The following is a 23,251-nucleotide window of genomic DNA, read 5'->3' as shown; positions in this document are numbered from 1 at the left end:
GATGCATGCAAAGGTCTTAGACACTGGACACCACCCGCTCCTGGAATAAGGCAGGGCACCTACGGATCATCTCAGGCAGATCTCAGCTCTCACCCACCTGCACTTTTACCACTAGCCTTCACGTCCTATACCAATCACCTTCCTGTGGCTCAACACCTTTATTCTTTCTCCCTAGCACCCATAGGGCAGACCTGACCCTCACCCTCCCTGGAACCCGCATCTCCCTGAAGCCCAGTCCTCTGGGCCCACACACAGCCTTACAAGAAGCCCTGAACTCTGGCCCTAGCTTTCTCAAAGCCTGCCCAGGTGTAAAGCTCCAGTGATTCCTTTTTCTTTGCCATTTTCCCTTCCTCCTCCCTTTCCCCTTATCCCCACCAACACTTTTGGGCCACACAGTGAGCTAGGAGGTTGGAGCACATGAGGACCACTGCAGCAGTCATGCTGTTTCTGCTCCCCCCTCATCCCAAGACAATTTCTAAGAGCCATTTCTTATCCTCCATGAAATGATTTCAGTTAATTGCCTGGTGGGAATCACTTATAGGTGCAGGAGACTGTCCCCTCAACACACACCCTGGCCCCTAATTGGCTTATTGAAGTTTTAACGGGGCTTTCACCTGGAGAAGCTGGTAATTATTCCCTTCATTCCCCTGTTGCTTGTACCTGTAGCTTCACACTTGGGGCCTGCCTGGCTCCACGGGGGGGGCTTTGTTCCCTCTTAACTACAGGCCCCACACAAATGCGCCCAGCAGCAGGAGAACACAGCAAAGTGGTAATTTTCAGCCCAGCGTAATTAGCCAAGGTTCTTTCAGTCCAAACCGCTGAATGGGGAGGGGGCTGCCAGGGAGGGTGTGCCATGTGGGAACGGTAGGACAGGAGCTGCTCTCAACAGGAGGACAAAGGCTTCACGGGGGGCTGCGGGCTGGGGTGAGGAGGAGGGGGTTGCAGCCTGGTGGCGCAGTGGAACATGCACAACACGCATCTTCCCTCAGTCTGCATAATGGGGCAGTGTGGGATGCTAAGAAGGGGCAAAGGAGGAAAGAAATCCAACGATGCACATCTGAAGAGCTGCAACGCATGACAGATTCTTGAAGGCTTGGCATAGAATCCACTACCAGAGAAGGATTTCTAAGTCTTTGCACTGAAATTAGGAAAGGTAAGAGGCTTCGGGAAAGAAGACTGGATATCACAGGTCCCAGACAGGATAGAAAGAACTGTTCCAAGAACAGATCCTCTTGCACATGTGCCCAGAGTCAGGCAACAAGGAGAACCAGGAGGACAGGCTCCAGGTTCCTCATTGCTAAGCCATTTCCCATTAGCAAAGCAAAATCACTTTTCATAGTGGGACCTCGGTTATGCTAGCTACCTTTGTGTTACAAGCCTTTGGTTCTGCAAAACCTACCATAAAACATTGTTTTCTGCTTGTGGAGTGGTCAAACCACCAGGCTTGCAGTGCATTTGCTCCTGTGCCACGCCAGAGCATTTATCCATCTGGTATCCTGTAACAGTGTCATCTATGTGTTCTTTGAATTATTATGGCTCTCTTCAGGATAGAAATATGGCTTAATTGGTCAGCTCTAGGGCTGTAGACAAGTTAAACCTGCTCAGCTGACTTAGTGATTGCACCTCCAATGCAACCAGGTTTGGATTTTTGGGTTTGTTTTTTTTGTTGTTTATTTTTGATGACAAATTGCATTTTGAACGTCTTCTTGTGCCCCTTATGACTGCAGTATTCGACTGAAAAACAAGAACTGTCCCAATCTTAAAGCTCAGTCCTTAATCTGCAATGAGGTGTATGAGGCAAGAAGCCAAGTGAAAACAAGGCCATTGCTTTCATCATAGCAACAGTTACATAGGAGTACTGAGCAAGCCCTCAGAGATGATACAGTCACAACAATCACAACTAAAAGGAAGAGACTTAATAAGTAGCAAGGAGACAGGCAGCACAGCTCCTAGGGCACAGACCCATTGCATCCGAGCTGTCTAAAACCATACGTAACTGTGATCAAATACCATAGCAGGCTGCAAATTGGAGAAGCAGGTTGCATGATTCCACCCCAGAATATTCTGGTTTCTTCTCAGCTTATATACATCTTTCACCTTTTACTAAAGATTCCAACAGGAATGTCGATTTCTGAATTTCAATCCAAGTTTTTGCAGCCTCAAAGTATTTGCTGTGGGGATGAGTTCAGCTAGATACCATGTGTCCTCATTTCATCAACACTCTAGATTTTTTCCTTAAAAATAATCTTCAACACTTCCGAACAAAATATGCTTGACATGAAATCAATGCTGCCATATGAGAAACAGGAACCAGAAATAAACACAGGCAGATCCAAGCTGACTAGGCCAGTTTCAAGGCTACATGAGGAAATCTACCAAAGAGTTGCAACACCGGTAGAAAAAGAAATGTAAAACAGAATCTAGGGCTCTCTCTTCTTGAAACTTCATACTCTACCACAAGGGGAGATGTAAGAGTGATTTAAGTAAAGGCTCCAGTTGTCACCACTGGTGAAAAGTCTAGATACACACCAATGAGCAGCAAATATTTGAAGAATCATGATGCAAAGCTAGAAAGGCTCTGCTATTTTAGAAATATCTCCTTTCTATTTTTTAAGCTTCATGACTGCCAAAGCCAATCCCAATACATTTTCAGACGTGACTGGCAGAGTTTTCAGAAACAACTATTATTTAAAAAAAAAAAAATGCATATATAATCAGAGCTTATCTAAGCTTTTCCATTAGAGTATAGGACAGAAAATGACTTTTCAATAAGCCAGCAATCCTTGCATGCCAGGGAGGTCAGGGGGAGGGGTGAATCCTTTCAGGTTTGCCAGAACAACTAAAACCCAAGAATGTTTCAGTTTAAAGGTAGGGGTGGGAAGGAATCAGTTTTCCTGGTGCCACAAGCCAGGCATTATATTTCTCTTATTCCTTTTCCCACACAGACACACAGCCCAAATCCAAACCTTCCAATTTAGAATTTTGAAAAGAAGCGGTCAGGCTGATGAGGAAAAGGAGGACTTCTCAATCAGCATATACTTTCATCACCTTCCCACAAAGAGTAGTTCTTATTCCACATCACAGAGGCTGGAGCTATACCTGTTCACAGTTACAGAGGGAAAAAAAATCACTTAAATGATTACCAAATTACCAAAGTCAAAATGAGTTATTCTTATCCAATAGGAGAGGACCGTGGGGGAAATACTGCTCAGAGGGTTTTAAGCAGCCAAAAAGCAGGAAAGGTGAAAGGGGAGAAGTGTGTGCACACCACATGCTGCACGCAAAGAGGTCCAGGACACTGAGGCATGGAGACACAGGTGCTTTGTGGAGGAGGTGAGCAAAGCCTCATCTGTGTTTAACTGAGCCATGAAATGACTCCTAGAGCTTTCCTGCTCTGACCATTCCAGCCCCAACACAGACACGCTTGCAACAATCTCAGTTCATTTGCCCTAAAAGCTCTGGGCAGCTTTCCTCTTGCCAGCTCTCCACTCTGTGCAACATGATCTGCTTCAGGGTTTTCATGCTAAGCATTTGGAGCACATTAACTGTTTGCCCCTAAGTGACCAAGATCCTGGACAAAGCCTCTATACTCCATCTGCATATTCAGGACATGCTTGGTTTTGGGCAAGCACCAGAGTGAGAAATAAAATCCGCCAGAATGGATATCCCCAGCCCTGTGTGCAGAAAAATGCACGTAAGGTTTCATTAAACAATCAGGCAACACACATCTAAAGCATAAGGACATTAAGTGGCTACTTCTGACAGAACTCCAGAACTACCCCCAAAAAAAACATGTGAAAAAGTTTTGCAGAACCAGAGCTCAAGCCATCCTGAAGTCAATACACAATAAAGCAGATTCACAGCACAGGTCATCAGCTTCAGCATCTGTAATCACAGGCTGGATAGCAGGGCAGACCATGAACGACTGAATTTAAATGAGAACTGAGATTAGCCAAGTAAAGATAGGAAAGGAATCAGGCAAGGTAGATGCTGTAGAATCAGGGAAAGGACAAGTCAAGAAGTCAAAATATTGATCCCCCTCCCAAAAAAGCACAGAAAATGGAGTAGGATGGAAAGGATCACGCTGGAGGGCACTGGGAAGAAACCTCTTCAGGCACACATCTCTTAAGTCTGAAATGGAACGGAGAATTCCCTAAAACAAATCGTCCTCTGATGTCAAGAAATACCTGACATGGATATGAAATACCCCATTGCCCCCTGTCCCCCGCTATCTAGATCAAGTAGGACAAAGGCTGGCAGTCAGTCCTCTGACACTTCAATGAATAAAAGCTGGGAAGCTCTGGATGCACAAGCAGCTCTGCGGGCTGGAGTGTGAAACCACAGTTTCCTCTTTTTCCTTCCATGGCCTGCCCAATTCCCATGCATTCTGAGAGTTTATGAAGCCTCATCCAAAAATACAGTAAGAACCATTTTTTCTGGCAAGTCCAATACCCACACGAAAAAATGCCAGAACCAAACTTGCTCACTTGTCCTCCACTGAAATGAGCATTATCAAAAAACCAATATTTGATTCTGCAGCGTTTGGAGGGTCCCAGCTGAAGCTGTCAGTGATCTTTAGCATGTGGATAAACTTAGGCTGCATCTCTGTGGACTCCAGCTACAGTCTACACAGGGAAGAAATGCTGAGCTTACCACATCTCAGGAATGCCCACTTGTGAAGCTCATTCTTAACTACTAGCAAATGTGATCTCAACCACGTGTACTAATCAATACTCCAAGTAAGACCAAAACCAAAAAGGAAGAGAAAACCAATTCCATCAGACAGTCCCGCTCCATCCTCATCCCTCATTAAATCTGCCTGGACAGGAGAAGCAGATCACCACACAAAGCACAGGTGCAAAATTCAAGACAGCTTTCAAGGAAGCAGAAACTAAGCATAGCAAAAGTAGCAGTTGCTGCTTGGCCCAGCTCAATCTGTAATTGCTCCCTCTGATCAGTCTACTTTTATTCCTTGGTCTCCTTTTCTGCTTCTTTGGAAGTGGAAGAGAAGGGAGGTACATACACACAGGCACTAGACTTCTTTCTCCCCTTGAAAAACAAACAAGCTGTTGGGTTCTAATTTGAAAACCTCTACCCAGCCCTCACAATAATAAATCTCTTGGACTATTAATCACCTTGGTACAGATCTCTCTTCTCAAAGGAAATGGGCTCTCTCTCTCTTCATTAGGTGCCTGTGTCTACCAACCATAGCAGAACCTCATTTCAAATCCTCTTTGATGGACGGCTAGAGTTAGAGGAACATACACCTCAATCTCAGAGGAGAGTGGTAAAGATTTACTAATTAGGCAGGACAATGCACATAAAACTGGCTTTAACACCTGACCCAAAAGTAGCACTACATCTTGAAACGTCAGGTAATGTACAAAGCTCTGTAAGTATATCCCTCAAGTAGGTATGTGCAGAAATGGTGAACGGCATGTCGTGAATCCACAACACATTTTTATAGCAAGAAAGTATCTTCTATGGTTGTGCTCCCTGCAGGTGAGAAGGAAGTAAGAGAAGACCTGACAAATCCTAGGTAATCAGCTACAGCACACGGGGACAACACTACACGGAGAGAACTGACTTCCCAGTCTGGAATGCTCTCTCGGTGCTCTGAAAGAAAGCTAGCTCTGAAAGATCCGTTATTTGGAGAAGCTGAAGCTTAGTAACAGGCAGGAGGCACCCTAGCATGCTGCCTTTTATAGAATATCAGCACACAAGCTAGAGGCACAATCGCATAAATTGAGGAGACATTCCCATTCTTCAGAGGACCTAGTCTCCCTTCAAGCCTGCCAACCTTCTCCAATCACTTGTCCCTTTTCAACTCCAGCCCACTGGTCCCTCTCAAATCGCTTCTCCACCTCTGCTAGTGTTTCAAAAGCAGGTTGATTTGCTAATCCAGAGCCAGACTGTCTCTGATGCATTTGCTCACATTAAACAGTCTTTCAAACATTTGTGAGAACTGAGGGGTCTGGAAAGGACTGGAATAGGAGACAATATACTGATGTGTGCCAGACCTCAAATGGAAGCAGCTTATCTCTTAGCAGTGTTCTCATTTTTAACAGTTCTTCTTCTTGAAGATATTCCTGGGGGCAGCATTTTGCTCTGTGCCTCACACTGAAGAAACAGAGAGAGGATCCTCATACACGTACTCTTACAATTCAAGGGATGTCCAAGCTGATTTTCATTCCAGCATTCTACTATCAGAAAGCTCCCAAAGCCATCAAGCAGAGCAAAGGCAGAGCAAACTAAAGACCTGAGATACACCAGGCTTATGGCAGATTTCATTCTTGAGCACATTTCTCCATGTAGGTTTAAATGCTTTCAGTGAAGAGGATGCTAAATGCTCTGCGATTCCCAGCTGGTAAGTGTGACAAGCATGCCTAGGCATGATGAATACAAAGTACCATTTGCTTCATCTTTTCAGACAGTACTAAACCATTAGCAGGGGTGTGCACAGGAACACGAGGAAGAGGACTGATTTAAAAATGCAGCTTCCAGCTTGTCTGCCTCAGGCTTGTCTTCTACAGATGCTGAAGCCAGGAGGTACACTAGACACGATGTATGATACAGCTGAATCTAGCAAATGCTTATTTGTGCTCAGAGCTATGGGCACACAGTACACATCAGTGAGATTCTAAACTTCAGCTCCTAATGGTCAGACCTTGCAAACTCATATTTACAGGGTCACAATCCGCCCCTACAATTACTGAGCACATCCTCTGTTAGGGTTCAGCATGGACATAAGTGAAAACTGGTCTTGCAAAGGCTACGGATTTATAAGCTTTGCTATCTTTTGCATACAGGAATTGACTTTTTGCTCAATGGGAACTGAAGGAGATGCCAAAATTCAGAAGAAAGGTTAAATTAGAGATATGCATTCACGAATTCCATAAATTCATATTGTCTGCAATCTCTTTCAGGGCATACAGATGACAGTGGCTTCCCAAGATGAAGGCACTGCTGCTGTAAACATCCTTCCACTCTCCATTCAAGGAAACACCTTCTGTGCAGATAGGCGCCTTCCCTCTGAACTTTTTTTTTTTTTTTTTTTTAAACACATTCCAATGCTTGTATATTCTTCCTCCCAACCTGGAACAGTAAATGCTGTAACTGCAGACTGGCAGAGCAACATACATTACGTGCCACACACCTGAAGCAAGTCTTCTCTTTTTTTTTTTTCTTCTTTTTTTTCCACCTTCCAGTGAGCACACAGTCTTTGTTTCAAATAAAGAAACCATCTCCCTCTACTCCTAATCCAAAGACGCAACGCTGACATTTTGCCCCTAAACTATTCTTATAGCCCATTTATACGTAAAGATGTATATATGAAGAACACTCACGCATGCCTATTTCTCAGGCAGCTTCAAGCCACTGGAACCGCAGAACTACGCACAAGTCCCAGTGCACTTACAGGATGTTTCCCACCAGCTCACTCCAAACTCCTCTTGGATACAACAGCTCTAATCAGAGGCAGGAACAGACATACATGCCTTGAATAAGTGCTTTACACAGCATGGTCTTGACATGCAGTTTACAACAGACCTGAATTGATTCTACAGATCTTAACCATAAAATATGTAACCACATGCTTTGGCCTAATACATTTTGAATACAGTTATAAATTTAAACAAATAAAGAGTAGCATCAGAAAGTTACTGTCACCTGCAGCCTCCTGCAGACTTTAGTTTTCTTCAGAAAAACTAAGACTAGTGTCTCATTTCGCATGCAGTCATCTCCTCCTTCTCTGCATAAACAGAGAACTGGTGCTCTTCCTGCTTCCTGGAACAAAACTTTCACTCTGATTAATTCAGCGTTCTCTCATTTCTCCCCCAAATATATATAAATACATATAAATAAATAAATAAATAAATAAATGTATATAATAATATTATATATTTATATATATACACACACATATATAATTTTAGAAGAATGGAGGGCAAGGGGGAATCCCCCAAAGGGGCCCAGTGCTTCCCGCCTTGTAATGAAACCCTGTAATGGAATGCCCTGCACTCCAATTAGGAAGAAATGCTAATTTTCTCCAGTTGAGCACCCCCTCTAGATGTATCTAATTTGTTTCACTGCTTTCATCTCTTCCCTCCATCACATTTTCCTTTAAAGGTTATGATCTGTTTGTGCCCTTCATGCCGCGCCCTGACAAGACACCCCTATGAGAGGTTGCAGGGGCCATGTCGCACTTCCTAACCCCCTTCCCAAACAAAAACCAAAGCCTTTTTTCCCTCCACTGCCTTTTTAAGAAATGCAGAAAGATGAAGGGGAGGAGTGGGGAATTGGGAAGACAATAATTAAAAATAAAAAGTAAGCCCTCTTGCTGATTGTGTTGTTGGTTGTTTCCAACAAAAGGTTAGAGACCTTTGCACCGTGACAAACACCACTATGATCAGCGCCAGGCCAACTGGGAGAAACAGAATCACACAGCTTTCCTACTTCTGCAGATCTATTTTAGGAACAGCTGACATGCAAGAATACCCTGGTGCAAAAGGTTTTGAAATGCTGAATTGTCTCGCTCCTTGCAGGGCTGGGTAATGCAATCTCTCCCCACCTGCCACAGGGATAGCCTGGCCAGAAAGGACGACAAAAGCTGGCTGAGCTGAGAGAAGGCCTCAGTACAGTACTTCCCACTCATCCCTGAAGGGTTACAGCTTATTCTGGAAGCAGGGACTTGAGATGGGAAGCACGGGCCTTGCAATAGCTCCTGCAGGCAGCTGTGATGTGTGCTGGCATGGTTCTGGCTGGCTGTGGGCAGGAGAGACCAATCTGGACAGGAGCCTGCCCAGAAGAGCTTTCTACAAAGACCGTACCTGTAGCACACATGGGATGGACATCTAGATCACCCTGGTGGTAGCACACTAATTCCCTCAGAGATTATAGGGTCCTTTCCACTTCAGTAAATAAAATCCAGCCACAATCCTATCTCAGTTTTCCCCAGCAAGGCCTCTTTGCATCCTGCCAGAGTATTCTCAAATAAAACAGTAACCCTAGGGCTGAACCCAGGTCACCACAACACACGCACCTTGCTCCAAAGCTCACCTATTCATTATTCCTGTTCAGCTTCTACCTCCCTTCAATTCTCTCCTTTGATTCTCAGCCATTTGAAAGGAAATCCCTGTTGCACATTCTAGACACAGGTTTCACCACACATTGCTTGCCAACACTCTACAAATTCAAAGAGTCCAAAGAACCTCTTAGGAGACAAAGCAGCTGAATGGACTCCAAGTGAAGTTGAGGAGGAACTCCTGGGTTCTACTTGTGGCAGAGCCTGGAACCACTGCCCCCTTGGAAAGACAGACAGTTGAATGGGCTGCACGGGCTGAGCACTGATCAGCCACTTCTTGGACAATAAGATAAAGCTGGAAAAGTACTGCAAGAATGTTTTCTCTTATTAATAGGCACTTTGCTAATACTGCCCAAGATAATCAGCTCCCTCTCAGACATTTCCTGCTGCAGCCACCGAATCCCGTTGGTCAGAGAGCTATATGCTCCATTACAAACTATTTCCTCTGTACATCTGAATGCCTCCAAAGGCTTCTGCAGAAAGATTTCCCCCTTCTGCCCCCTCCGCAGACTCTGCTCCCTCATAACTCGACTTTCTGGGACCACAAACAGGGAGTGGGCAGGAGGCACACAAAGATTTACTCTTCAGAGCTAGCACCCTCGGCCTTTCCTCCCCCACAAGTCCCCTCTCTATCTGGTCCATGCGAACAAACTCCGAGTGGGAAAGGGCGCTTGCAAGAGGCCTGTGTCTGCGCCGGCTGCCTTTCATCCAGAAGACGCCTCTTCCCGTTGGAAAATACAAGCATTGTGTGAAAACATTTTAATATATTCATGCACATTCCTATAGCTTGCAGGAGCGAGCGGGTCCCAGCACCCTCCCCTCCCTGCCTTCCAAATGATGTTCATAGGCAGCGATGCACTGGGAATGCCACCTGTTTTCGCAAATGCCTGCGACTATGTAAATTGTGGGAAGATGTGGGCCAAGCGCTGCGTTTTATTGTGCTGCAGAAAAGATTTTACTAATTACTTGCCTAAACTCCAAAGCAGTACGCCTGCTTTTTTACAAAGGAGGAGAGCGGGGAACGTGGGGGTGGGGAGAAGAGGAGGAGGGGGAGAAAAGAAAGAGGAAAAAAAGAGCGTAAAGGGAAAGAGAGAGAAGGAGAGGGAACGCAAGGGATGCATTTCAAAGTTTCTCCAGCAATTGGATGGGGGGGAGCTGGGCCCAATGTGAAATCATAGAGGTCAAAGGTGGGTCTCCCTCCCTTGTGAGAAAGTGGTGAATCAGGACGGTTTATCAAACGATCATTTTCTTTTGAAACTGGGAGGCAGCGGCTGGGACAATTCTGCAGATGTGCTTGATGAGTTTGGGACAAAAATGGGCCGCCTCCTCCCTCCCTCCCCCCTTTAAGGTCTCCCATCAGGGGTTGCTTCTCCCTCCACTGCTTCCAGGACCCTCCCCTCCCTTCTTCAGTGGTCAGCTGAGACCCCCACCCACTGATCGCTTTTGTGTTCCTGGCCTTTGGACACACTGACAGGGCCCTTTATGAGACCCCAATCAAGACCCCCATGTCACAGGTACCTAGTAGAGATACCAGACCCTTTTCAAATGAGGAACAACAAGGAAAATATGCTGGCCCATTGTCCCTGCACGGCACCAAGGGAGATGAAAGGGACAGGCTGCTCCCTCTCCGCAGACCACCTGCCAATCAACCCCAGTTATTAAGGTCACGATGTGGAAATTCTTTTGACCTACACCTAATCAAAGATGCACCAGGGCCCTTTGAGACAACATGGAGGAAGGTGGGAGGGCAGGCATCCCCCCACCCTCCCCACCCATAAATACAGTGCAGCTTCCAAAGGGAATTCAGTAAGAGTTACCCAGTTAGTGCCGCGGCACGCTTGTCCTGAGTGCCACTAGGGAGTTCAACTGGCCTCCATGCACTCAGCTTCAGGAGAGCTCAAATTAAAAGCTCTCCTCACTGAAGAGTTACAGGCTGAGCTACACCAAAGGTGGCTCAGAAGTAATAATTAAGGACCACATGTGACAAGTATTAAGCATCCATTTCCCATTTCTAATAGCTTTGGTTTTCACAAGCTCTGAGCTTCACAAACATGTTCAGCATCATCCAGCACAGCCTCTGATGAGGAAATGAGCCTATGAGCTTCCAAGAGCACGTGGAAGAGTGGACAGATACTAGCAGTATAATGTGTCCTTAATATCCCTTGCATGACACGGGATGAAGTTACCTAGAAGACTTTTATGGTGGTAGTTGTTATGACTATACAGAAATCATTCACAGAGAAGAGTTAGGACCCACCTGGAGGTGGGCAATCAGATGGGTGGTACAAAATAGAGCATGGATCAGATGGGATCAGAGAAGCATATCCCACCACACAGCCTCAGAGCACTTGGAATACAGACAAGATCACCTGTTTCTGAAAAGCTGTTGTGTCACTCACTGTCAGAGGGACACCATCACCTGGTCAGTGACACAATACTACTTCAACCTGACAGCAGTGACACAAGAATTGACAGACTGCAGTCTGTAGTAATTCACACACAAAGGAAAAAAAAGCAACAACAAAAAAAAAAACCCTATCTCCATAACAGAAACATTTTTCAGCATATATAGGAAGCTTCTGTCAGTGCATGATTTTGAATAATTTTGAAGAGTTATGTGGTATAAATCATGTCTGTCATCACCACCAGCACACATAAGGCCAATGCTGGTGAAGCAGAAACTTCTGGTATCTATCTTGATGCACCATATCTATCAGCAGGTAGGCAATCCCCTTTCCAATCCCACTGCTAGCTTGCTGTCACATCCTGTTGGTGTCCTCCAAAGCCTATCTGTTTAGTGAAGGGCAAACAAATGTGAAGTTGTGGAGGAGTGAAGACAAGAGCAATGTGACAGCCACAGCAGCAAAGCTGCAGGTTTCATTATGCTAAACACTTAACTCATGTGTTGGCTCAAGTTCCTCCACCACTTGCTGAGATTTAGCTCATGAAAGACACCGGTTCATTTCTTCTCTGAGTCTGCTAACTCCTACCAGAGAGCCCACAGAAATTAGGAGGCAGTGGTGATCATCTGGGTGAAAGATGAGACAGAGGAGATTCCAAAAGAGCTTGGGATAGAGACTGCAGTTCACATCATGTTTACACAAATCCTGCTGCATTTCTTTTCTACTGCAAATCACTTCCGTTAAGTTCTAATTCAGAAGTTAGCTATCAGATTCCTAATACTGTCTCCTTGTTTCTCCTTGTTCCTTGGCTCTTACACAGTTACAGAATCAGGTGGAAGACAGGATTTTTTTCTCCTTGACATTAAGCCAACTAGTTCCTACACCTTACCTACAGTAATGCATAGCCTTGTTTAGGCTGTTGTAAGCCAAGATCCAAACCATCTATCTCCTCTACCATTACAGTAAGCCGCAGTAGGCAGAGCAGACAAGAACTCAGTATTACAGCACAGAAAACACAGGTGAGCTTCTTAATTCAAGGCAATGATCTCCACTATCTCCCTCCTTTCCAATGGCAATGGCAGGCTGAGATCCAGCCTGCTGCTCTCCTCAGAGTGAAAGAACACTCCTCTGGAAGGGCCAGGCTTCTATCTTAGGACACTGCAACTCCTCTTCCCACCTCAGGGCATGAGCTTGCATCTTCTGAGCAACATCCCTGGCCTCATCTGGGAGGAGTAACAGTGGAAGCTGAGTCTAGTTAGAGGCACCTGCACCTGGGGCTCTCACCAAGCAAGAAAGGTCCATCCCTTTCTGTCCCTACCCGCCCCCAAAAGTGACTTTTTGAAAGACAGGGGAGGGAACAGACACCACTCTAATTGTAGGAGTGAAACCTGGCATCCTCCTGCCCATCTACCTTTGCGCTCTCTGATTCTCTTTGAACCTCTGGTACAGCTTGTCAGGTCGCTGCCCTCACAAGAGATCAGAAAAAAAAAAAAAATAGGGCAGTGATTACTGCTGTACACTGATTTGCAAGCTGGAGAAAGAGAGAGAGAAGAAGAGAGGGAGAGAACAGCCTCCATGTGTCAAGCTATGAAAGGACTGTGACTGAAGCCGCCTGAAAAACAAACCCTTAATTTAAATGTTAATGAAAGTGCTGAAGAGACATCAGAGGCTTTCCTTTCTCTACAAGGAGCAGAATCACCACGTCTAGAATTTATGGCCCCCTTCAACTCCCCTCTCTCCTTCTCTGCTCCATCAGCCAGAGAAGTTAGGAAAGGAAAAAAAAAAAAACCTAATTTTAACATTAACTCCACACTTCCACCCTGGGATGCAATTGCTAAATTATCTGTCGGCAGGACACTGATCAAAGGTGGAAAAACAAAGGCACACTGCACAGCCGAGCAAAGGTAAACAGCAGCTGAGGTCTGGTGAAGTTACCTTCTCCTCCTATAAGTTTAAAAAGCAAAGAGAAAATGACTCAAACTGGAAATAGAAACCTCAGGACATAAGGCTGTCAGCCCCTTTAACTGAGTTTCTTCTGTCACACTGATTAAACAGACACAGATTTTCCTGTGCAAACCAAGCAGCACAATAAAGATGCTTCCCCCAAGCTTTCTGAGACAGACTTTCCCCTCAAGCAAGGCAAAGATGAGAAAAAATGTCAGGGGAAAAAAAATTTTTAAAAGCCTCAATATGCAACAGCTCCGAAGAATTAGAAACAGATGTCTGAGATCTAACTCAGCTACTGCCTCCCAAAGCCTGCTCACCTGCCCACAGCCACTAGTGAGCCAATTCACACAGGGACAATATATACATTAGACTATCAGCTAGAAGTGACAACAAGGGAGCGCGCTGTAAGTCATGTAAGCTTCAATGTGCAAAGCAAAGAAACTGAAGTGAAGAAGGGTGACTTGCACAGTTTGTCAGCATGTACGTGATACAGAACTGTTTGCGTGCATGATATTGGAGGAGACAGAAAGAATATGTGTACGTTCAAATGCTCATCCATGCGAAGAGGGAAAAGAGAATCATTATCACGCAGTTAAGAAAGTAGAACAAATTCTTCTTCCCTTCATCAAGGGAACAGTCAAGGCACACGGATAAGACACAGGTGTCATTTTAGCTCCAGATGGTAGAAACTGGAAAGAGAAACCGATACTCATTTCCTGCTCTTCAGCTCAGGGGTGAAAGAGCACCAAGTTAGTTATGATTATTGCATGTATCTAGAAGTCTGCACAGATCACTTTCTGAGGTCAGTAAGAGATGGTACTTAACACCACCACTAACTCTGCGAGTACACCCAGGGATCTCGCAGTTGAGTAAAGCCCTTCCTGCTCCTTCTTAAGAAACAGCTGCAGGTCAGAGTCCCCTCTCAATTATTCAAACCGACCAGACTCTGCAAGAGATCCCTAAGGACAGCAGAACTATTGCTGCCTGCTATTTTGCTGGCAATGCACAAACCAGAACAAAACCCAGTTACTTGCCCCGTGTCCTAGCAGATTCAGGGAGGTTAACTGCACAAAGCTAGGTCAAAACAGAGCACCACTACAGAACAACAGCTCATCTTGATATGCAGTAAGGGATATCCACTGATAAAACAGAGCAAGAAATGAGGGCGGGGGGAGCATTATTAAGCATTTTAACTGCTGCACATTAGGGCTTCATTTGTACAGTTAAAACCATTGCAACACGGTTCTGACTCACGTGGGTTGTTTTGCTTTAATGCAAACTGCAAGACCAGATTGTTCCATTTTCACAAAAAGTTTCCAGATAGCCATAAAAAGAAGAAGCCTTCAAAATGAATCATTTTGATTCTTCCCAGTGGAAGAGAGGCCTGTCATTAACCCTTCTATTCCTTCCTTTCCCCAGCATGTTCTGGGTACGTTTTAGTTTGTCTGAAGTTGTCCAAGATATTAACTCCCCATAATATTCCACAGGAGTGGCAGCTAGGTTAACAGAGATTCAATCCACCATGTAGAACAACAGGAGCCGGGTTTCAGCTACAACACTGCATAAATAAAAGAGACCAAGCTACCTTCTATTAATTCAGCTGCTCCCAGAGATAGTCATTTTGAGCACAGATACCTTGTCTTCCTCTTCTCTGAAGTGAACATTCAGAGGTTTGCAAGGAGAGCTTATGTACTGCAGTAGGCCAAATGACACAGCTGGACAGGGAGACCATCTTTTAGGCTTACACACAGAAACACATTTCTGCCACAGTAGGGCACATTAGAGTTGTGCATTGATTCCTTAGATTGTGCTGAATGTCTCCTAGCTCTCTATCTCTGGTTGCACATTGAAAACCATTTTTGTGCCTCCACCATCTTTTTTCTTGGTTTTAAATTTGGAGTACAACTCAGGAAGATCAGCTCTCACCATAAATATTCTAAAATCTAGATAGCAAATTCTAGTGGCTAAATCTTGCAAGAGAAGCCAGCTTACACTGAAATACTTTTTTTAACCTGATATCAAAGAATTTCTGAATCCAAGACTAACAACAAATTTAACATCAAGGTTCACTTTTTTTTTTTTTTAGTTATTTTCCTTCCAATGTTTGAGCTTCTCTATCATTGGAAAAAAAAAATGCACTGCTCCTTTATTTAGGGAAAAAATAGTTGCATTTCAGTAGTGCAACAAATATCTGGGTTTATATATATACACAAAACATTATATGCAGCAGCAGCCATAAATGCCAAGCAATTGGACCTCATTTTCCCTATAAACCTATCACTCAAATTAGACAGCGCACAGTGGTCACTTCCCTTCCCTGGCTACTGCCACTTCAGGGAATCACAAAGCATGAAGGTGCCACTATTCCACTAGAAGTCCCTGGGTTTGCCTCACTTTGCACATTTGAATTGGTCCACTGCATTCAGGCTTGCCCTGGTCCCTGAGCACACTTAAGTCACTGCAGTTAGTGCTAGTAAATGAAAGTTTAACATCTGCATGACGCAGAGTTCAAAAGGCAAATGAGCTGGGGGAAGGGGATTACAAGCAGCTAAGAAGCACGGTTTTGTGTATGTAACCTTTCTGTAAGAATAGTATTTTACTCACCTGTGCAGAAGAATAGCTTTGGAGACCAACTAAACAGTTGTCAGAGCAAGCTGAAGCATCCTATTTTATGGATATTATAAGATACTTCTCTAATCTTGATGCAACAGGCAATGTAAGACCTGCTGTCCCAATTGCACTGACCACAGCACAGCTATTCAAAACACCTGTTAAAAACCCAAAAAGGCAGCACTGCTCTCCCCATCCCCACTACCTTGCAGGACATTGTTAGGGAGCCCTAAAGGAATGAGGCTCCAATAGCATAAGTTGATTTGAAGGCACCTCCACAACTGAAAAGGCAGCACAAAAGACCAATCACAATTTTTTCCCCACAAAGAAGAGAAAATATTCCTACTATTGCATAGTAGCTACACTATAGCTACTACTGCTAGCGCCTTTTTTGTTGTTGTTTTTCCTCAAACTACTTACTAATTTTTCCCTTAATGGCACCATTCTGCTTGAAGGCCCTAAGGCCCTCCCAGCATTCAGCCCAGCATCACCACACAAAGTGCAAGGAAGCCTCCCCTGTAGCTCAGCACATCTGTGAGAGGGTCTCTCTACAGCTCTGGGGAAACTGGGAACAAATCAAAGCAGAATAGCTGAAAGAGATGCCTAAAGCCAGAAAAGCTGCACTTAAGAGCACAAATATCTATGCAGGGCAAAGCAATTGCATGGCTGTACGAGCCACCCTGACCAGTCCCTAGCAGCACTGCTGTCATGTCACCATACACATTTCTGTTGGGGTTGCACTGGTCCAGGTCCTTCCTACTGAAGTTTAGTCTGGAGGTATGGGCACTGTCCATCAGAACAGCAGCCCTGCAGAGCAGGATTACAACAGACAGCAGAAATCCCAGCTGTGGCTCAGGACCACATGGGATACTAATGAAACTTCAGTGACAGAAAGAGAGATCACTGAAAAGCGAGAAGAAAAGTTTCACTCCTGCCCATTAACAGCTGAGGTTCAGTAAGAACACAGCCCTGACTACTCAAGTCTTAGCTCTGGCAAACCTCCAGGCCAGAAAACAGCAGCCTCTCCAGAACAGTTTCTAATGGTTGGAGCTAGAGAAGCTCTGTGCTCTATCCCATTGCACACAACAGCTTTGAGCTGTACCCAACCTCTGTTTGTACAAAGTAGAGAGAGCCGGTGGACTCTGAGCAACGATGGGCCAAAATATTTCTGTGGTTGGAGCCTGATTCTACAGCAGTTCTACACCAGCATAACTATCCATTCTTATGGAGGAGCTCCCAGTCTACACCAGCAAGTGAGAAGGTGAAGCAGGAGGGCATGTCAGACATTTAGGAGGAAGCGGAGGCTACAAGCCACGTTCAGCCTCACTGAGGAACAAATGCATTCAATGTCCAAGCCAGAAGGATGGTGGCTACAGAGAAGGAAAAGCTTCACAGACAAGCACAATGAGAATTCAGATGGGTGAAATATGGGCTCTTGCAAATAAAACCACAGAGCTCCCCAAAGCAGACCTTGCTAGAAACCAAATATTATCTTTTTGATACTCACCCTCATTAGACAACAAGCAATAAAACCTATTAGTGAAAAATTCATCTCCTCTGCCCCTTGCCCCGGCCCTCCCCCACCACATGCCCTCCTGTTCTGATCCTCTCTCTCTTCTAGGATGGCTGTGATTTGTTCTGAGAAGCGACAGGTTTATAGGTTAGCCGACACCTTCTCTCTGTGGAATTTTAATTAACTTCTCCCATCGTCAATATGTTAAGGAGCAGGGTTCCCATTATACGAGGTCAGCAGCGTGTTTCAGGCCCCTGCTATATCAGCCGTCAAATTGAAGAATTAATGACGTGGCTAATTGGCTCTAATTCTCCACCCCCTCCCCAAAATATGGAGGGGCTAGATGGAGCAGGGGGAAATAGGGCTGGCTACTGGGGGAGGCTGGTACAGTCCACAGTCACATTAAAAAAAAAAAAAGTGCACAATTTAGGCTCGCTTGTTCATGGGGTAGCTGTTCCACCATCTCCCATTTATCACCCTGCAGGGAGGAAAGGGGGGAGTGAGGAGACAGTGGGTAAATACTGTGACAAGGAGTGCGTGCAGCGTGCACACCACAGAGAGGAACGCTGTCCTCCTGACAAGAGGCCACATCAGTAGGTCATCACTTAGGAGCAGGAAGCAGCATGCCACTGGGCTCTAACCAAACATGGTGCAAGAGCCAGAGCCTTGTAGCTCTGCTATGAGTCTGCCAGAAAAGGGGCCCTTGTAGCACAGAAGACAGCAAGGGGCTTCTATCTAACATCCTGCAGTAGCATTAATGCACACGGCACTTCTCAAAAACATTATCTATTCCAAACACTTGGAGCAATGGGATGGTGGAAGGGCAAAATCATAGTGGATCCTGAGGTCACTTCCCTGATAATGCCACTTGCTCCGTACCGTTAAGTCTTTGCTGCCCGCAAAACAAGCTCAGACACTTGAGGAAGATAGCAGTTATGGGAAATACTTTGCTATTGCACGAGTCTAAAATTCACTCAATGCAGACATCACACAGACAGCAACAACAGCTCTACATTCCCTTCCTTCGGGGAAGGCTGAGTAAGAATCTCTTCTGTATGCAGCAGACCAGCTAACAGTGGAAAGAGACAGACGGATCACTGCTGGCCAGTATAAGATTTTAACAAGGAGAGTTTGAATTTCTCAGATTTTCGCTTCTTCAAGAACAGGATCACCTTGAAAAGCACCTTGGAAGACACTGGCACTACCCTTACCTTCCATGCTCAAGTTACAGTAATACACCATCTCCATGAGAAGCACAGCACTACATGCAGTGGAGATTGGAAAACCTCACCACTGACCTCTGCTACTTTCCACAGTTCAGTATGCTCAATTTACCCTGAAAACTGAGCGCTAACCACAGCACACAGCTCCAAGTTTCCCAAGCCAGAAAAACAGAAACAGTTTTTGCCTGGCATCTCTTCTGCCACAGAGTGAGAATACAAGTTGGCATCTTCTCAGTACAGAAAACCTCAGAGACTCAGCTCGCTGCTTCTAACTAGCAAGGCAGAGCAAGTCAGAAAGTTTGCTCTGCAAGTAAAAATGAACAGGTCCCACCCGAGACAGTAATAGGAACGCAGGGCTATTTTTGCAGCCTCTTATGAAGGGACCACTCTGCTGTGCTGCAGAACAAAGATTGCACGCTATTCCCTGAACTGCTGCTGCAGGCAAAAGCACCTGATCGGCCGCCACGCAGAGCAAGTCCCTGAAGTGTCACCCTGGTGCCTCAAAAACATTTGCAGACATACACCCTATCCAACTCCTTAACTTCTTTCTGTCGGAAATTGGGAATAAAGAGAGCTCAGTTACCTTAATAACGGGCTGATAGCAATGGACCACACTCGATCCTCTGTCTGCACTGTATGTAGACACTGTCCGACTCTGCCTGCGGACAGGGACCAAACCTAAAGAGAGAGAGATGCACGTTATGCCACGTAACCCAGGAGGCAGGATGCACACCACTAATGCAGTGCTGGAAGAGCTGCCAAAACTGCCTCGCTCACCTTCCCTGATAGCCTCTCCCTGAATTCCCATTACTTATTTCTGAGGACAGAGCTTTCAATCACTGGCAGAAAGAAGCTCTTAACGTTACAATGATTCAGCTTACGAATATGATTTTCCATACTGCTTCACCACAGGGAACAGAGAAAGCACCTCCATCACCACGCGCTCTCAGGCAACACTCAGCACAGAGATTTCTCTGCCTTAGTAGTTAAATAAACAAGAAGTGAGATTTGAGCAGGCCTCTGCTGTTCCCTTTAACGGTGTGGGAAGACCTTGTGCCATCCCTGAAAATATTTCGATTCAATTTGTCTACAAAATTAATTGTTCACTACCCTGTAACGCAGTTCTGTATAAAGCCATTCCAATTGGACCAAATTTCTTAAGTGTACCCCATTTTCAGAGGCCCCCCTTTGCTCACTGACAATGTGAGAGAGATCTCTTCCCTCCCCCATCAGTGAATCCATGCACATCTCCATCCACAAATTCACCCTCCCCGCTACCTTTGCTTCTGGGTCCTTATAAAGTCTTACTGAGCCTCTGCTTGTGTTCTTCACTTTCCCCACCTTGCCCTCATTCTCGGCTGGTGGAACTTGAGCTCCTCAGTTCTCTGTAACCAACCCCCAATGTTTCACTTCAGGACTTCAAAGCTGGGAGTGCCCTATTTGTTTGTTTGTTGATAATGCCCAGGATTGCAGGCTATTCTTGTCAGTGGGGAATTTAGCACCTAGTGTCAGCAAAAGCAGCAGAAAAGCTTAACTCTTTTAAGGCATCCCTATCTCCTACAGGTTAAAAATATTGCTCAGAGCACACTATCTGGTGCCTATCACACAGGAATGTACATTAGCAGCTCTTCAGGGCTTAGTCCTAATCAACACTCAGCAGAGCTCTCAATAGCTTAGACACTTAGAGCCCCTTTAAAAGGCCAGTAGGGATTCCCTTCCACCCTCCAAGAGTCTCACTCATGCAAACAAGGCAGCCTACACAAGAGATAATAAAAAATAAAAGGTGAACATCCCGAGAGCCTATCCTCCAGGGAGCACTGGGTGGGCAAGATCTCACACTAGCTCCAAGAAAAAGAGACTTAAATTTCACCCTAGCCTTCAGGAATTTGTTCTCAAGGTCAGGGAAGGTCTGTCCTCCAGCTGCCAGGGAAGCACCAAGAAGGCACTCTCCCAGCAAAGAGGGTCCACAGAACAGAAAGAAGCAGCCCTGCTTAAATGTCAGACAAGGCAGTATCAAGGCCTTGCTCCCAGGAGCCAAATAAGCACCTCAGACCTTCTGCATCAGGCTGGTCTGCCTGAGGGCAATTTTATCCAGGAGTACACACTCATACAGAGGAACCAGCCAGAATAGATAGGGTAGCATTGTTGAGCAGCCTTGCCACTTAGTTATCAATTATCACATATTTCCTATAAAACCTTAAAATTGACATTTAGATCTTCTTTTGCCCCTATCTTCCCCTCTCATAAAATAGGAATAGCAGTTTTTCCTCTTAACTCCATTAATGGTTTAAGATATGTACCAGGGATCAAGAGTGCATCCTGTGCTGAGCAACAGTCAAAACATTCAACACACAGCATTCACTACTAACCATAAAATGAGAGACTGGGAAGATGCTACAGATGCTGCATTGTGCTAGCAGGACACAGGACAGGGTTTTTTCCAGTTTAAACCAACAGCTGAATATACTAAGCTACTGCTAAATCTTTCCAAAAAGCTTGGCACAGAAAGCATCTCTGAGATGTGAGCCTATGCCAAGATACCCGGCGCTCCTCCTGCAGAGGGAGGGCTCACAACAGTTTTGTTGACACTTAGGTGTTTGTGGCATAGGACCTCTGAGGTCAGCACTGCAGCAGCACCTGCAGCAGCCAGAACATCTCTGCTCACCTTTGCTGTTCTGTCCCGCGAGCCACTGACAATGAGGCCACCTTGGAAGTCCACACAGTTCACCTCTTGTTCATGTGCAGAGAACTTGACGCTGTAGGAGCCATGGATCTTGTGAAGGACAATATTTCCATCTCTGAAAAACACATCCCCAAACAGAGAGACTGTATGAGCTGCATCTCTTCTGGCTAGCCACGTACCTTCCACTAACATTTGGCAACGCCACTAAAAGACCAGCACTGATCTGTCATGGGAGCAGAAACTCAAACAGCATCATTAACCCAATACTTCTCACACATCATATGTTCTCCCAGAATCCTATCTGGATTCCACAACGGCCATTCAAAGCCTGATCTGCTGCACGTGACGTTTTTTCTGGTAAACCTTCCACCAACCACTTTGTGCTAAACCACAGAAAGTAACAGAGCATCCTTCTCCTGCTTTCCCTCTCCTGCTTTTGGTTGGCCAAAATCCTGGCTGGATGCTGAATGGACAGAGTAAGGGAACAAGCAAGAGGTCATTCTCTACCACATGAGAGCCTCAGCTTTTCATTCATTTCAGAGCAGCAACGCAAGGCATTGTGTTTTGAATTAACTGTAAGGATACTTAGACATTTTTCAACCAATACAGTAACTGGGACTTTAAACGCATGCCTTCATTTTGATCTCAATTTTAGGCTACAGTTCATAGAGGAAAGTGTGAAGGCATCCAGGACAGCCAGCCACGCTTGCATCTCTCAATTCTGTGCTGAAGTATATTAACAGATAAAACATTATATATAACAGTTCTGTCATCTGCTATAATCAAAAAAGACCAGCCAAATGCAAATTAATCAGAGAAATGTGTGTGTGCTGGAATGCTTGGCAATTTTCCCCCTCTCCACAATTATATCAGTAGGTCTAATAAAGACAAGCTTGTGCCTAGAAAGATTTATGCACAACTGAAGCCTCAGTTCTGAACATTAGAACACATTTACCCTGGTTGTAACAGGGAAAATAAATGAACCCTGCAGATCAGTCAGGACTGTGAGGCTCTATACAGAGTAGAACATTGCTGGGCAGAAAAAAACCAGATGAGGTTTAACAAAAGCAAGTGTAGAGTCTTGCATCTGGGGAGGAATAATTCCATGCACCAGTACAGGTTGGGGGATGAGCTGCTGGAGGGGAGCTCTGCGGAAAGGGACCTGGGTGTCCTGGTGGACGACAGGTTGGCCATGAGCCAGCAGTGTGCCCTTGTGGCCAAAAAGGCCAATGGCTTACTGGGGTGCATTAAAAAGAGCGTGGCCAGCAGGTCGAGGGAGGTGATCCTCCCCCTCTACTCTGCCCTGGTAAGACCTCATCTGGAGTACTGCGTCCAGTTCTGGGCTCCCCAGTACAAAAAAGACAGGGATCTCTTGGAAAGAGTCCAGCGGAGGGCCACGAAGATGGTGAAGGGCCTGGAGCATCTCTCCTATGAGGAAAGGCTGAGTGAACTGGGTCTGTTCAGCCTTGAGAAAAGGAGACTGAGAGGGGACCTGATCCAGGTCTATAAGTATCTAAGGTGTGGGGGGCAGAATGGCGAGGCCGGACTCTTTTCAGTGGTGAGTAGAGACAGGACAAGGGGAAATGGCCAGAAACTGGAGCATAGGAAGTTCCGCACAAACATGCGCAAGAACTTCTTTACAGTGAGGGTGACGGAGCACTGGAACAGGCTGCCCAGGGAGGTGGTGGAGTCTCCTTCTCTGGAGATGTTCAAGACCTGCCTGGATGCCTACCTGTGCTACCTGGTGTAGGGAACCTGCTTTGGCAGGGGGGTTGGACTCGATGATCTCAG

The 23,251-nt window shown here is 45.5% G+C and overlaps 1 protein-coding gene across 1 annotated transcript in view; it reads right to left on the bottom strand.

The window, feature by feature from the left end:
* FBXW4 (F-box and WD repeat domain containing 4) overlaps positions 1–23,251 on the bottom strand; it is a gene marked incomplete at both ends in the record, with an annotated part of 59,079 nt that overhangs the window by 21,789 nt on the left and 14,039 nt on the right. Inside the window, 2 exon segments of the mRNA XM_079535380.1 lie at positions 19,361–19,455; positions 21,443–21,575. Of these exon segments, the coding sequence (XP_079391506.1) occupies positions 19,361–19,455; positions 21,443–21,575 (228 nt within the window).

Source organism: Tetrao urogallus (genome assembly GCF_951394365.1).
Source record: "Tetrao urogallus genome assembly, chromosome: 5".
NCBI classification, from domain to species: domain Eukaryota; kingdom Metazoa; phylum Chordata; class Aves; order Galliformes; family Phasianidae; genus Tetrao; species Tetrao urogallus.
This window is presented reverse-complemented; position numbering and strand designations above follow the sequence as displayed.